Consider the following 15022-nt stretch of genomic DNA (forward strand, 5'->3'; position numbering starts at 1 on the left):
TTTATTGTAAAAGGACTATATAACATGACTGGGTCCAGTTATTAAGGAAACAAGGCAATATTTATTCTGGATACAGCGAGGTACATGTGTGCAACAAAAGACAAATTGTAGCTATCAGCCGCCATTTCTCTGTAAGTGCATGCAGCAAACTTGTAAGGGTTATAATGTGGAAATGTTGATATCAGCTGCCTTGCTCAGATGAATGACAAAATTCTCTCAACTCCATGAATACATGAATAAATAAACAAGAAGAAGAATCTATGCTCGGTGGATTGCTCTCTCTTCTCATTCTTTAGTTCTTTTTCCTAATCGTCAGTCCTCCGTCTTTCCTTTAGCCTTTTGCTTTCATGAATTAATGAATAACCTCTGTATCTAAGAACTGACTGTAGCCATCGTGCTTTTACTTTTATTCATAAATTAGTAATCAGAAAATGTTAGGACAAAAATTCTGCTGTAGGAGCCAAGTTTTTCTTCCATTCTCCTACACTTCCTCTTAGTCCATTTCTGACAGACTTTGGTCTACTGTTCTTTGGAGATTGCATTTTTCTGTGTTCCCGGTTCTTCCCTCATTATGTTTCTCTATCTGCTCTCCCTTCTTCAGTCATTTTCTTTGATTGTCTCTTGCCCTCTCTATCCCATCTCTGCATTCCCTCCACTTCGCCATTTGCAGTTAATCAGTACTAATAATGATTGCAGCTTGGCCTTGGTCCAGTCATACAAAACTCATCATGCACAAAAGCGTGACGTGCACATGGTATACACACAAATAAACCACACACTTACCGCGCTCTCTAAGATGCTGTAAATGACTAACTCTTGTGTGTGACTTGTGCATGTGACTGTGCACGTGAATGTGTGTGTGTTGGTTGTGTGGGTGATGATTCATGGATGCACAGCAACAGCCACTTATCAGCCTGAGGAAAGACAATGGCATCGTAAGAGCTCATCAGTCATACTTACTCTGCCACGCACACACGCACACGCACACTGTCACTGGGTCCTGTTTGTGTGTGTGCATGTGTGTGTGTATTTATTTTACCTGGTGGGACTCCAGTGGAGATGGTGGAGGATGTGACCACGCCCCGTCCTGCAGCAGTGAGCGCTGCCACCTGTAGTGCGTACATGGTGGTGGAGGTGAGGCCGGTCAGCTGGTACTGCAGCGTGGAGTTGGACAGTGAATGTTCCTCACGACTCGACTCCACGCCAGACACTTCCCACCACAACACGTAGCCTGCGGGGTGTAGAGTACACGCTGGGTTAATAAAGGTGCATATAGAAATGAGCAGACATGGACACACACACAAACACACGCACAAGCTTGTACACTAGCACTTAATGAGAGGTACAGAGCCAAAAAGGAAGAGAGTGCGGGAGGGTAACTACAGTCAAAATCCCTGTCTGTCCCTACGCATCTTCACAGTCATGCATCACGCTCCACCACCTTCAAACGTGTGTGTGTGTGTATGTGTTAGGCCACTTGTGTGTAAAGCCCTGGAGAGGGTGAATGGTCCCTCATCTGTCTCCATGCTCACCAGGTGCTGGATGAAAAGCAGGTTGAGGAAAAAAAGAGTAAATGTGCAAGGTGACCATGATTGAATAACCATTTTCCCACTCCTCTGAGTGTGTAAGCTGACTGTAAAGCCACTGCAGCCTTGTGATGTTGTTAGACTTTGATCTTGTTGTGTAGGTGCCTGATGAATATCGGGCATGGCGCGGCCATGCCAACACACAGACACACACACTGACAGACACACACACACACACACACACAATGTAGTGTAGTCGCTTGATTCACAGCAGCTTGTCATGTTCACCAGCACCATTGTATAACCAGCCATGGATGAGCTGAGGCCAAAAATAAAGGGCAAGTGCCTTGAGCTCTGTGATCCGCCATACAAACAACACTCTGGGAGTTTGGATGTGTGGGATGAGGGCATGTTGGAGATAATGTGAGAAGACAAGCTGCAGAGAGAAGGGATTAGCTGATGATGAATCAGTTGTACGCAAACACAGTGTCAGAGACAGGGGGATGTCTGTGGATGCAAGACAGGAAATAAGTGGAGAATACTGCAAAAACTCCCTCACTGCTGCTTTCTTTTCTTTTCTTTTTCAAAACTTGAATTAGTCATTCTACACACTGTATTTGCCCATCTGAGAAGAATCCCTTTTAATTGGAAAACGCTGTGCGTATTATGTCTCATCATTGTGTGTTTTACTTTCTGGCAAGAACATACTAACTCAGCCTAATTTAAGCTTCTCCCATCACAGCTGTTAGTGGATCTAAAAATAGCGAGGCAAAAGTTTCTTGATTATGGAGGGAAGATGGAGGTGTTAGAGGAAATCATGAGTGACTGTTTAGAGATTTTATACTTATAGATTTTATAGGTAAATGCTCTAACCAGTGATGATGCCATTCTTATCTTCAGGCTCCGCCCAGCTGATTCTGAGGGATGTGTCCAAGATTTCAGTGAAGCTCAGGAAACGAACGGGTCCAGGTGCTGAAAAACAATGTACATCAGATAATATTAGTTATATTGCAACTTCTTCAACAGTATGGTTTTTGGAAATCATCCCTTTACACAAGCACGACTATCTCTTGTCTATGCAGCCTATTACCTACTGCTCTTCAACTTCACACACCACCTCCTAATCACATCTGCATTGACCACCATGCACACACACGCACTCAGGTGCACGCATGCCTGTCGTTTCTCATTTCATGTATGGCTCTCTAACCTCTCTCCCTGCAGAGCGATTAAGCTATTCATCTGAGACATTCAATAACACTCACACACACACACACACACGCAAAAAGCTATCATCAAGCAAGAATTACACCCACTGTTAACCCTGCAACATGCCCAGCACCCAATCAATACCAGTCCACGGCTGTGTGGGAGTGTCTGCGTGTGTTTGTGTGTGTGTGTGTGTGTACACACTCATGGCTTCTAATATCCCTTTCCCACTCAATAATTGCTGGTTGGTAATAATTGCTTGTCTCTCTGCCTATAGGCTATTGTGTTTATTTGACGGTGCGACTGTGTGCATGTGTACTTGCAACTGGGAGTGGCAGCTATTATGTTTATCCATGGAACAGTAAACTATAAATACCAATATACCTGAAAACATATCAATTCCCTTTAAAAAAAGACAGAGTGGAGAAAAAAATAGGGGGGTGGGGGTGGAATAAGAACTAAAAGATTAAAAAGTAGACAAAAGAAAGTAAGAGCCTGAGAGAAAACATTGTGCACACAGCTGTGTATCACACTGATGGAAACAGCTGGACTGAACACAGAGCAAGTCAATACACTTCATTATTATTCATAGGAGAGGCTGATAGTGTTTTTTGTGTTCTGTTCTGGCTTTATTCACCTTGAAGTGTGTGTGTGTGTGTGTGTGTGTACTCACTGTCCTCATGTGTCTGCAGCAGGGTGGGCAGGCTGCGGGGACCGTCTCCAGGTGTTGTGAAGCAGAGGGTGGAGCCAAAGTACCAGGTAAATTTCTTGAGTCCGCTGACTAATCCTGTGTGGCGTGAACTGGGGTAGTCTGGGGTGATGGTTACCACAATATTATCCTCTGGAGACTGCTCTGGCCAGACCAGCAGCTGTGTGAATTGAAAAAGAAGGTTACTGGTGACATCTAGGTTCCCAATAACGTCTATGGAATCTTCTTTCTTCCAGCAGGTCACCACAACACCTAAAATGTCCATCACAGTTATTTCTTTGTTGTATATTTCTATTATGTTTTGTTTTGTTATAATTTTAATCAATCAGTATTAGTTTCAGGCTACCAAATCCAAATATTGTTATTGAGACTGCAATTATGAAACCAAACTTATTTGTACCACAGTATGGGCTATGGTGAATCTTTTTGATACTTTGATACCCAGGGGTTTTCTGTCATTAAAGTTTGAAACTGCCAAGTGCTATTTGCAAATGTGTTAAAATGGCAAAACAATATTCATATGTCATTCCCTAAAAAAGTTATCTGCATTCCAAACATTTATTTACGTATGAATGTAGCACTTAACATAAATTCCTGCCTGCAGGCTATTAGCAGTCATAACAGCATCTGAGGACAAACACTAAGTTTGATTATCAGTCTAATGAAAAGTTAATTTTCTCTATTGTGATACTTGATTTATATTCAGAACCACAGCAGTTTGGTTTGTTTTATTGCTTTATACACAAAAACAAACAGTGAAAAAGCATACACTTACATATTCATAATGAGAGATAAGCCTTGGGCAACACTGTGATATGGTACCTTATTTATACTGTAGTTCCTGGTTAAATAATAACTGGCTAAGATGTGAAGTTAGCGCCACATTTTCATCAGAATTAAGCAGTGCAAAGGGTTAGTGGTGAGTAAATGCAAAAACCCACAATACTGTTTACGCACAAGCTGCATATACTTATAGAATTCAAAATAATGGCATATTGTTGGTGAGATACGTACATACATTCATTATCACTGCATTGCCGTTGGGGTACAAAGCAAATCTTTTTTTGATATCTGTATTTGATAACACCAAAAACTCTGATCTGTAGGCACATTATCGTCTTCAGAAACGAGCACTAACAATAATAAGTTGTGTACATCGAAGACATTCCTCTCAGCCTCTACATATTTCTTCAAACAGGTGTCCTCAGTGTTTATCAAGTGAACCATCTCCAGATTGGTTTATTCGTTCGTAGTTCCTTAAAAAGATCCCTACCCCCTTCTTTTCATGACACATTTGCATACAATCATCAATTTCATACTTATTCCACACTTAGCTCTTGTCGCCTTAGACCTCCTCTTTACCGTACTTTCTGATCTCAGTGTAGTATACTCTACTGAGGGTCCTAAATTTGGAATTTCTCTGCCTTTACATTTTTTGAATGTCTTGAATTTTTTTAAGTTTAAAAGAGGCCTGGAATTACTTCTTCTAACCAACTAATATTTGCCATACGGACTGCCTATATAACCAACCAATATTTTCCTTTGTCATACAAGTTTAAAGGCCTTTTATGATTCTTTTTTTCTTTTTCTATGTGCGTTTATTTTCTTCTTTGTCTTTCTTGTTTTGTGAAGACTTAAGGTCATGTCACATGAATGTAATCTGTTAATGATGGTATTTGTGTATACTTGCATGTATTATGAATCAGAGTTTTTGATGTGTGTGTATAATGATCGATAGATACATACAAATTGTGTACAATCCATTGATGTGATTATTCCCTGTAATATGCAGCCTGGAGAATGCCACGTTTTAAACCCCTGGAGGGTTTTTAGGCAATTCTCCTTCACATGCATTGGCAAATTATACAGTATATTGTATCTTTTAGTTTTTTTTATTTGTGTAAATAAAGAAACGGAACATCTTACTACTCTGTGCTCTCAATGCTTTGCAAACTGTCTCAACTGCTTTGAGCTTTGAAGCTTTGTGACCTGCTGTTTAATAGGTTCAATGTGTTCTAGACTCTAGACTATTTCCTCTTTCTTCTGGGTTTATCCTCTGCACAGTAAATTATGTAACACTAACAGAATAGTAACCAACACTGTTGCATTGTTTTTGTATGCAGTATCACTGATGGCATACGGTGCATGACCCACGCTCATTTTCTCCCCACTGTCCCTGTACAGTATGAATCCCTATTATTACATGGGCAGCCTACAACTTTAAGCAAGCACCTAATGTTAACCATACACTCCACTAAAGTTGCCACATGCAGACAGTGATGGAATAAACATTTGGAACTCTGTGAATGTTTCATTGAATGTAATCTAGCAAAGAGAGAGAGAGAGACCCAGCGACCAGGGCCATTATGGAGCCTCACAGATCATAGAGTGATTGAGTAAACAAGGGAGTGATTTCAGAGGCAGCCTAAGACATATTGGAACTGTATATTGATATGTATTTACTGTTTATTCAGTCAATATGCTTCTTGCTAGTTAACCACGCTGTGTTTTTGGGTGTTCATAACTACACATTTAGCTTTGAATAGATCGGTGAAATGAGCGTTACAGAAACATGTTGTCAAATTCACCAAAATAAGAGAACAATTCAGGATTAACACTGTATATGCTGTTCCAGTGTACACAGTGCTTCATATTGTCTCTAAAATCTGCACTAGCAACCCAATCAAAAACACAGGGATCTCCTACTAGGAAAAAGCCTGTGATACCCAGGGACAGTTGAGTGGCTGCTTTTCTCTCTGCCTAAAGGGTGCTGCACTGCACTCAGTCTGTCATGGTAAAATAAGGTTTTCTATTGTACTTTATTATCAGCACAGCGCAGTTTGGGTGCAGTAAAAGAGTGCTGATCTGGCACCCCGAAGCATCTGATGCTAGTCCACTTTCAAAGGGTGCTGGGATGATTGGGTCTGCTGTTGCTATAGTAACATGTGCATTTTGAACCAGATTGCAATGGAAACTCAAAGTGTGCTGAAGAACACATGCAGTACAGTACTGTCCCCAAGTAGAGCTGGGACCTGAGCAGAGACACAACAACACAATAGTACACAGAAGAGAAAACACACTTTGATCTTTCAGCTGCCACATGTGGTACCTCAAGGTAAAAGTCTTCTTAAAAGCTTCTGTATACTGAACTAGTAAGTGCATACTTTTTGTGTATATTCTTTCTGCCTAATTCACTGTCAATGCATCTTTTATATAACCATGAGAATTCAAATGCAAACCTATCTACTGTAGATAGATAGATGGATAGATAGATAGATAGATAGAAAACGTTATGTAAGGTCTACTTGTCTTAAACTCCACTCCATAAGAAACAGTATGTCATAAGACAGTTTCAAGGACATGTAAATGTGGCTCTACAGCCCCCCCCCCCCCACACACGACAATCAGTTTTGAGCTATATTATTAAGGGTATTGTATACAGTCAGTGATCTGTGGGGGGATGAGATGAGGCTTTGCTTCATATCCTCTTTTTAATTAATATCATTATCTACTGTCCTCTAACCAGCACAACACACTCAAAGATGCACACCCGCATGTGCAGCAGCACCGAGAAGGTCCACTGATTCTAGGTGGTAAAGCCTGGTATATAGAGAGAGCATCAGAGAGCCACATCAAACAGAAGGAAAGGCGTATAGTAATTATCGACCAACAAAGACACCAACATTCACACCCTCTAAAACATTCACATGGACCCAACGACGCACAGCAAGAATAAGATGTGTTTTCTTTTTCATGGTAATCAGTTGCTTAGGGGTTAGTTGCCACAATAACGTGAAGAATACATCGCGTACCAGAACTACTACGTATGGATCACTCACACTATGCAATCCTTCGCTCTCACCCCTGCTCCCCATTATCCTGATTTTTTATTATTACCTCTTATTACTCTTCGGTCCCTCACGCCCTATTTTCCTCAACACCTCCTCTCCTCTTTTCCCATTTAATCCTTTCTTTTTTTCATCCATCAGTCATTTTTTATCATTCATTTCATTTCTACCTGGAGCTGATCCCTCACTTGGCTGGGCTAAGCGTATGGGTAAACAAGAGCAAGGCAGTGCATTTTGGGACATTTGGGACCTTTGCGCTAAAAGTCCTATAAGGGGTTAATAGGTTTTTCACAGAATTTACAGACACATCCACACAGAGGCAAATATTTATTTTACAAGCATCTATTTCTATTTAACCTGTGACATTTATGAAAATATAGATAAATTGATTTTTTTTTAATAGACTTCTTTCAGAATCTGCTGGAAGTGTTCCATGGATTGAAGGTCTTGGACTAGATACCTCAGTATTACTAAAATATTGTAATATCATTTTAATTTTAGTATCTTGGCAGTTTTTTTTTTTTATGATAAAAGATGATGAGTAAAGACATTTTGAACATTTAAAAGTCATGCATTACATGATTTTTTCTATATATCATAAATTAAAATAATTTAATTTCTCATGAAAAATACTGGTGAGATCCTGCACATATGAAAAAAAATATTAAAGGTCACTTTTATTGAACTTTACAATTATGGGTGAACTTTCCGTATTTTACTAAGTGTTGCACCCACACACACACACACACACACACCCACACACCACACACACACACACACACACACACACACACACACACACACACACACACACACACACACACACACACACACACACACACACACACACACGCAGAGGCTTACCTTGTATCCCTGGTTGATGCCATTAATAAACTGCTGAGGCGGAGGGTTCCATGTGAAGCGGATGGTAGTCGAGTTGATAGCTAAAACTTCCACTTCCTGTGGAGGTGCTGTGGGAACTAAGCACACAGACACACACACTTAACATTTAGCTGCAATGGGTTCACCACAGGGAAGAGGATGAGTGTTTAAATACACTGGGAAAAAAAAACAAATACAGTATACTTGGAGCCCTAAGCTGCAGAATTAAAAAGTTTTCAGGGTTTTGCTTTTACGTTTTCAACAAGTAGTGGCTTTACATATATCATACAGGACCATATTTCAGTATTTCACACTGAGATTCAGTTCATTTTTAATTAAAGATATCTGCTACGCTTGCAAAAGTGAAATGCCAAACCTACACTGCTATTCTCTGCTGAAAAATTACCTAATTTCTCAATATAATTCATATCATCTATTGTATTTTGCATTCACCTGTTTTGCATAGTATCGGTTTAGGAATGACTAAGTGAGATTAGGGTACTGCCCCTTCAGTGACTGGTGCTGAACAATGAGAGCTCATAAAGACAGCTAAAATGATAAATATAATTATTAATGATTCAGCCAGTGACCTCAGGAGGACAGACAGCGGCCACAGAAAGTAAGATGACTCGCTGGAATTGTTGGTTCAGTCCTGTAGCCACATCACTCATCACCTTTATTACCTAAATGATGTAACTGCATAGTACGCCATGATTTAGTGATTAAAAATGACAATGTATCAGACACATAATGAGATGAAGATTATGACAGGCAGATTTAAAAAGAAAAATAATGGTCAAAATCGACACAGTAGAGGATGAGATATACTGGTTTTTAGTCTGCGGTATGGGTAGGCTAAAAAAAAATCTTACAATTCCCAAAATGCAACTGCATAGTGTCTTTTCATTTTTAGAAAATTGCCTACTGAATGCCCACTTCATTCAAACCCCACAGTGCTTTTGTTAAAAAAAAAAAAAATTGCCCCAAATATTCCTGGTGACATCATCAGGCTTATTCTTCAAATTTAGGAAATGTTGCCTTAGAGCCACAGAAGACTCTATACAGTACAACTGTGGTCACAGCCTGGATAGTACTCCTTGTGACAGGTAAACTGAATCATGTGTTAAAGCAGTGGAGTGCCCCTTTAATTTATAGAAATATAACTATTGTATCCATGGCAAAAGTATTTACTTGCTAATTTACTTTACAATTGTGGTGCACCAGCATTACTAGTATGAATTACTTATCCTTTGTTGAACAGAAATAATAAAAAAAAAACATTCAAACATCCATGTTGCTAACAATCTGTATAAACTACTGTAGGACTTTTCTGTTTAAATTTGAATATCGGTTAAAAAATTCAACAACAAAAAGTTGAATAATAAAAATTTGCAGTCAAACTAAAGCAGAGCAGTAATAATTGATATAGTAAATAGCAGAATAGCAATGTTTGAAGTGTTTATAAACTTGGCCCAGGAAACTATTATCCACCAGAGAGTGAGATGGAGAAGAGAGCGCTAAAAGATATGAGAGGTTGTGGAATATACTGTGTATATTACAGTGTTTTCTTTCCCTATGAAATGTGGGTTACTTGTTAGATTTGAAAAAAGGAGGCTGGTGGGAGGTAAATTTGGTAAACAAGGGCTGAACATGTAGTGTTTGGCTCACACAAGTGGGACACAGATTTACTTCATCCACTCCAAGATTGGTCCAATGTCTCTTGTTTATTTTTCTTATTTTTCCTTCATGTCAGTGTATGAATGTGCCTCAACATGAGAATCTTTATGCGTTATATGGAATCCATCAAACCAGTGAGAGAAAGAGGGTCCATGATAACATTAAAGTCAAGAAGAGCAGAGTGTGACTGTGAAATGTGTGTGAGCATGTGTGTGCTCTTATACATACAGTATGTGTGTCTGTGGGCCCATGTTATGGTGATTACACTGTAAGGGGTTTATGCTGATGCTTGAGAGCCACAGAGTGATAATGCTCTGTTGCATGATGGGAATGCCCTTTACATGTTACGTTTGAGCCAAAGAGGCCAGACGACACACAGACACACTGAGAGAGGAGAGTGAACAGAACAAAAACTAGTGAAAATGGAAGGGAGGAGATAGTGAGAGAGAGAGAAATAGAGCCAAAGGATGAGAAGAAAGAGAGGGGACTGAAAGATTAATTGATGTTCAAGATGCCCCCCCCCCCCAACCCTGCTGACTGTACTCCTGGGGATCGGCTTCTAACCCCTCATGGCTCACAGCTACAGATAAAGCACTAAACTCTGTCCTCTGGGGAAAACTTAGTATGCATGTATGCCTGTATGTAAGAGAGCGGGAGAAGAGCAATGTTATCAGTCTTACACTGAGTTCAACTACATCCTCTCAGAGATAGTGAGAGAGAGAAAATGTCCAATCCATTGCAGCCACTCCCATTAAACCACATTAGAATAATTAATGAGCCTAAGTCCCTCTCCTGAGTCTATAAACCTGTCCTGAACTCTTGCAATAATGACTGTGAGTTTTATGTACATGTGCATGTGTGTGAGCAGCGCAGTCCATCTTTAATACTGATTATATACTGATGAAATAAAAGTCAGGAAGAGAAGAGCGCGTGTTTAAAGAAGATTTACCCGCACGACCACTTCCTCTCGTCTACCTTTAATTTGTTCACTTAGATTCGTCCGTCTTTCACTACATCTGCATGGATTTATGTTTGAAAGACTTGAAAGTGTGTTCCATCTGTGCAGCCATGTTTATTACAATCAACACTATATATATCTGTATCTTATAATATATTTATAGAGACCCACAAACTTCCTCCAGCTAACCCTGCAGCACCCCGAGGTGCTCCTTGGCCAGATCTGAGATGTAATCCTTCCAGCAAGTCCTGGGCCGCCCCTAGGGTCTCCTCCCAGTTGGTTGAAGTGGATATGCCTTTCAGGGGATGCCTCAGGGGCAACTTTAACACAAGTCTGAAATGCATTAACTGGCTCCTCTCAAAGCTGAGGTCCTCATCCTATCACTGAAAGTGATGTCACAAGCCTGCGGAGGCCCTGCTACCTTTATCTCTTAACTCTTGTTTGCTCACTACACAAAAACATACAAATATTTGAGGATTTGTTTACCTATATAATACACTATTGCAACCTGCTACCATTATAGAAATGTGCCTGTGGTGTACTGTAGTGTAAACGTTTTTAGGAGTGTACGCGTCCACACAGTTCAAAATGTATCCACATTAAAAAGCAAATGTCTGGGCAGGTAAAGCTAAAGTTTTTCTTTAGTGCGTAAGTGTTGGAAATGGCATAGTCCAAGGCCAGTTTTTTAAAGTAAGTTTGTGTAGGTGGGAAACCTATGGCCTTCGTACTTCATATTCTCTTTCATATCATTAATAATAAAGGTCAAAGAGCAGTTGAAGATCTCAAGAAGACAGTAATTACCAGCAACATCCTTTGATTTCTATCTACAGCTAAGGTCTACTACTCAAGCTCACAGAGTCCATGATAATAATGCTCTCCCTATTTATATATGCATAACCACCAAATCTAAATGTGGGGGTGCATAAGAAAAAGCAGCATGTCCTCCAATGGGTGAGACCAAGGTTTGGTTTGTTGACTTAAAGAACTGTCAACAATCTATTAATCAGAGAGTATGGTGAATTATTGCCGTCTCATCTCAAACTTTTAATCATCGAGTTATTAACTATTATTCTATTTATAGATTTTATTTGACCACCAGGAAACACTCACCCACAGCTTGAGAACTATAGCTATATAGAACTGTACCTTTGCAAAGGTGTGCCATATTTTTCTTGCAAGCCAATCAGAGCACACTAGGCTTTTCGTGAAGGGGGCTTAAAGGGACAGGTGCTAAAAGGGAGCGTGTGAATACAGGTACATTCAGACGGACAGTATGAGAATAATTTGATTTTTGAACATTAAAGCATGTAAACATGTTCTAGTAGATATCCAAAATAAAAGAATGAGCCTGAAAATAAGCATGATATGTCTCCTTTGTACATTGAAAGATAATGCTACTAATAATTTTACTATATGCTGGAATACTTTCAGTTCACTAAGCTGTGTGTATGCATGGACTGATTTCTTGGTACATTTGCTTTGCCCTCTAGGAATGAGAAATAAAACTTTGTGTGTGTCTTAACTCACCTCCCTGCAGAGTGTACTCAGTGACAGGGCTGCTGTAGACGCCAAGGCCGGCTCCAGTGAAGGCAGCCACCTGGATCTGGTATTGAGTCCAGATGATCAGATCTTTCAGCAGACAGTAGTTGGTCTCTGGGCTGCTGATGTTCTTCTCCTGGTAGTCCCCTGGCAGCCCTGCCAGACGGTACCTACACACACACACACACACACACACACACACACACACACACACACACACACACACACACACACACACACACACACACACACACACACACACACACTTGTAAATATGTTGGTTTGTAAGTGAGGAAAGTAAAGTGATTTAGCACAAGTCAAAACACACAGACACGTGTGTATATTATGGCTGTGGTAGAATACATCTGTCGCTAAACGTAGGGGTTGATGGTTCAACCCCTGGCTCTTCCTTCTCACATTTTACGTAAATATATTTCCCGATATATGTACATGTGTTTCAAGAAACATCTTGAAACTCTCCTCTCCGGCAGGAGGCTGCGGTCCATCAAGACCACATTCGCAAGCCACGTTTCTTCTCGACTGCTGCTGGCCTCATCAATAAGGCCTGGAACCCCCACTGATACAGACTCTTACCACACATGCACATTCCATCCGCTTCATAAAACACAGCTCTTTTTATTTAAAAAAGATTTATTTTACATATTTTACTTTTGCAGTACTTAAAATACCAAGACAAATTTCTTGTATATAAAAACCTACTTGTTAAGTCGCTTTGGAAAAAAGCATGCAAGGAATGAACGTAATATAACCAAAGGTGCTCATAGAAATACATCCCAAGCCTGGAAATACGTTGCACATAGCTTAATAATATAATAATATAAAAGCATACTAGTGTGCATACCGTATACACCTGAATCCACATTAAATAATGAACCAAAAATTCACTTTAACACAGTATCGTTTATGTTGGACATCGGACAGGCAGATAAACTATATTCTAAAGTAATTCTATTGTTGATAAGTCGCTTGAATCATGTCAAAATCGCTAAAGAATAAAAACCTTTAATGCCTGGTAGACATCTCTGAATAGTGCACCTTCAAGGCCTTTGCTTTACTACATGTGATATAAATGTCCACTTAAAAGGATATATGACCCGACTAGACAGGGAGGTGTAATACCACTTAGGTATTGTACATATCTGATGGAGCTGAATGGAGTAATAATCCACATGTCAGCGTTTTAATATGGCGCCTATTCGGTGTAACAGGATATTCCAACATTTCACTGACTGAGTCAGCACTCTATCACACATGCAGACTGTAAACACACAAACACACACACGCGCGCGCGCGCACACACACACACACACACACACACACACACACACACACACACACACACACACACACACAAAGGGAGGAGGTGCTGGAGGCTGACAGGGGATCTCTGTAGTGGGAAGGAGATAACCCCTTTCTCCTCTCTCTCCACCTGACACAATGACAATGACACTTACACTGGGGGAGGAGCGGAAGGGGAGGTGGGGGGGGGTGGGTGAAAAGTGGGAGAAAGAGAGTGAGGATGTGCCAGCTGATACAATGAGGAGAAATGAGAATCCAAAGGGGAGGGCAGGAGGAGGTAGACACTCTGTCCTATCGAGCTGAAATGATAACAGTGGAGATGTATGAATGTGCGTTTCTATTTTCAACTGATTTCTGAAGAGGAGAGAGAAAACCCACGGAACGAGGATAAAGACGTGACAACTTCAACTGCAATTATATGCAAATTTCATGTGAGGCAGCTGATGACAGTTTGATTACACTCAGTGTGTCACACTTTACGTAGAAGGACACTGGACCAAGGGCAGCCAGAGCTGTAAAGAGCACTTGTGTCTGTGTGTGAATGTACGAGTAGTTATGTACAGGGTGATTACAATATACATTTTCATAGGGTTTTTTTCTATCCTAGGACTGCAACTATGAATTCTTCGCAGTATTGAGTAATCAGTATTTTTTTTACAGATGTTAAATCTTAAAAATGTCAGAAAATAGTACACAATGTCTGTCACAATATTCCAGATTCCAAGCTGACCATGTGAAGTTGCTTGTTTTGTCTGTCTAACAGTCCAAATAACCCAATATATTTTATACATGTCATTGGTATAAAGCAGCAAATACTGTAGTAGCAAATCCTCACATTAGAAAAGCTGGTATCAGTAAATGTTTGGTATTTTTTTCCTTGATAAATTACTTAAATGAGTAGCAGATTATCAACATTTTTGACAGCTTATTTTCTGGAATTTCCGGAATCTATACAGTGCAGAGCTCCCAAAGTCCTGAAAGACTCAGAGTGAAGGCTTTTTAACAACAGAGTTGTTATACTGTACATATGTGTGTATGTTTCTGTGTGCGTGTATATACCTGAGTACGTATCCTCGGAGGACTCCGTTGAGCTGGGGTTCTGGCGGAGGCTGCCACTGGACCATGATGGACTGGTTTGTCCGCCCACTGGCCACAATATTCTTTGGAGGAGCGCTGGGTGCCTCCTCCCTCAGCATCAATCTGGCACACACACACACACACACACACACACACACACACACACACACACACACACACACACACACACACACACACACACACACACACACACACAAAGAAAGAGAGAGCAAGAGCGACAAATGTTTTTGATTAAGTTTATTAGGCATCTTCTAAT

General features: G+C 40.3%; 1 protein-coding gene across 2 annotated transcripts in view; it reads right to left on the reverse strand.

Moving 5' to 3' along the window:
* The window catches only part of sdk1a (sidekick cell adhesion molecule 1a), a 257284-nt gene that overhangs the window by 45973 nt on the left and 196289 nt on the right, over nt 1-15022 (reverse strand). For both annotated transcript variants that reach the window (XM_039803969.1, XM_039803962.1), the window contains 6 exons: nt 14728-14868; nt 12337-12518; nt 8157-8272; nt 3409-3604; nt 2400-2498; nt 1040-1231 (listed from right to left, as the gene is read on the reverse strand). In XM_039803969.1, coding sequence (XP_039659903.1) covers nt 1040-1231; nt 2400-2498; nt 3409-3604; nt 8157-8272; nt 12337-12518; nt 14728-14868 — 926 coding nt within the window. The remainder of the gene's footprint in view (nt 1-1039; nt 1232-2399; nt 2499-3408; nt 3605-8156; nt 8273-12336; nt 12519-14727; nt 14869-15022) is intronic.

The sequence above is a fragment of the Perca fluviatilis genome, chromosome 1, assembly GCF_010015445.1.
Source record: "Perca fluviatilis chromosome 1, GENO_Pfluv_1.0, whole genome shotgun sequence".
Classification (NCBI taxonomy): Eukaryota; Metazoa; Chordata; class Actinopteri; order Perciformes; family Percidae; genus Perca; species Perca fluviatilis.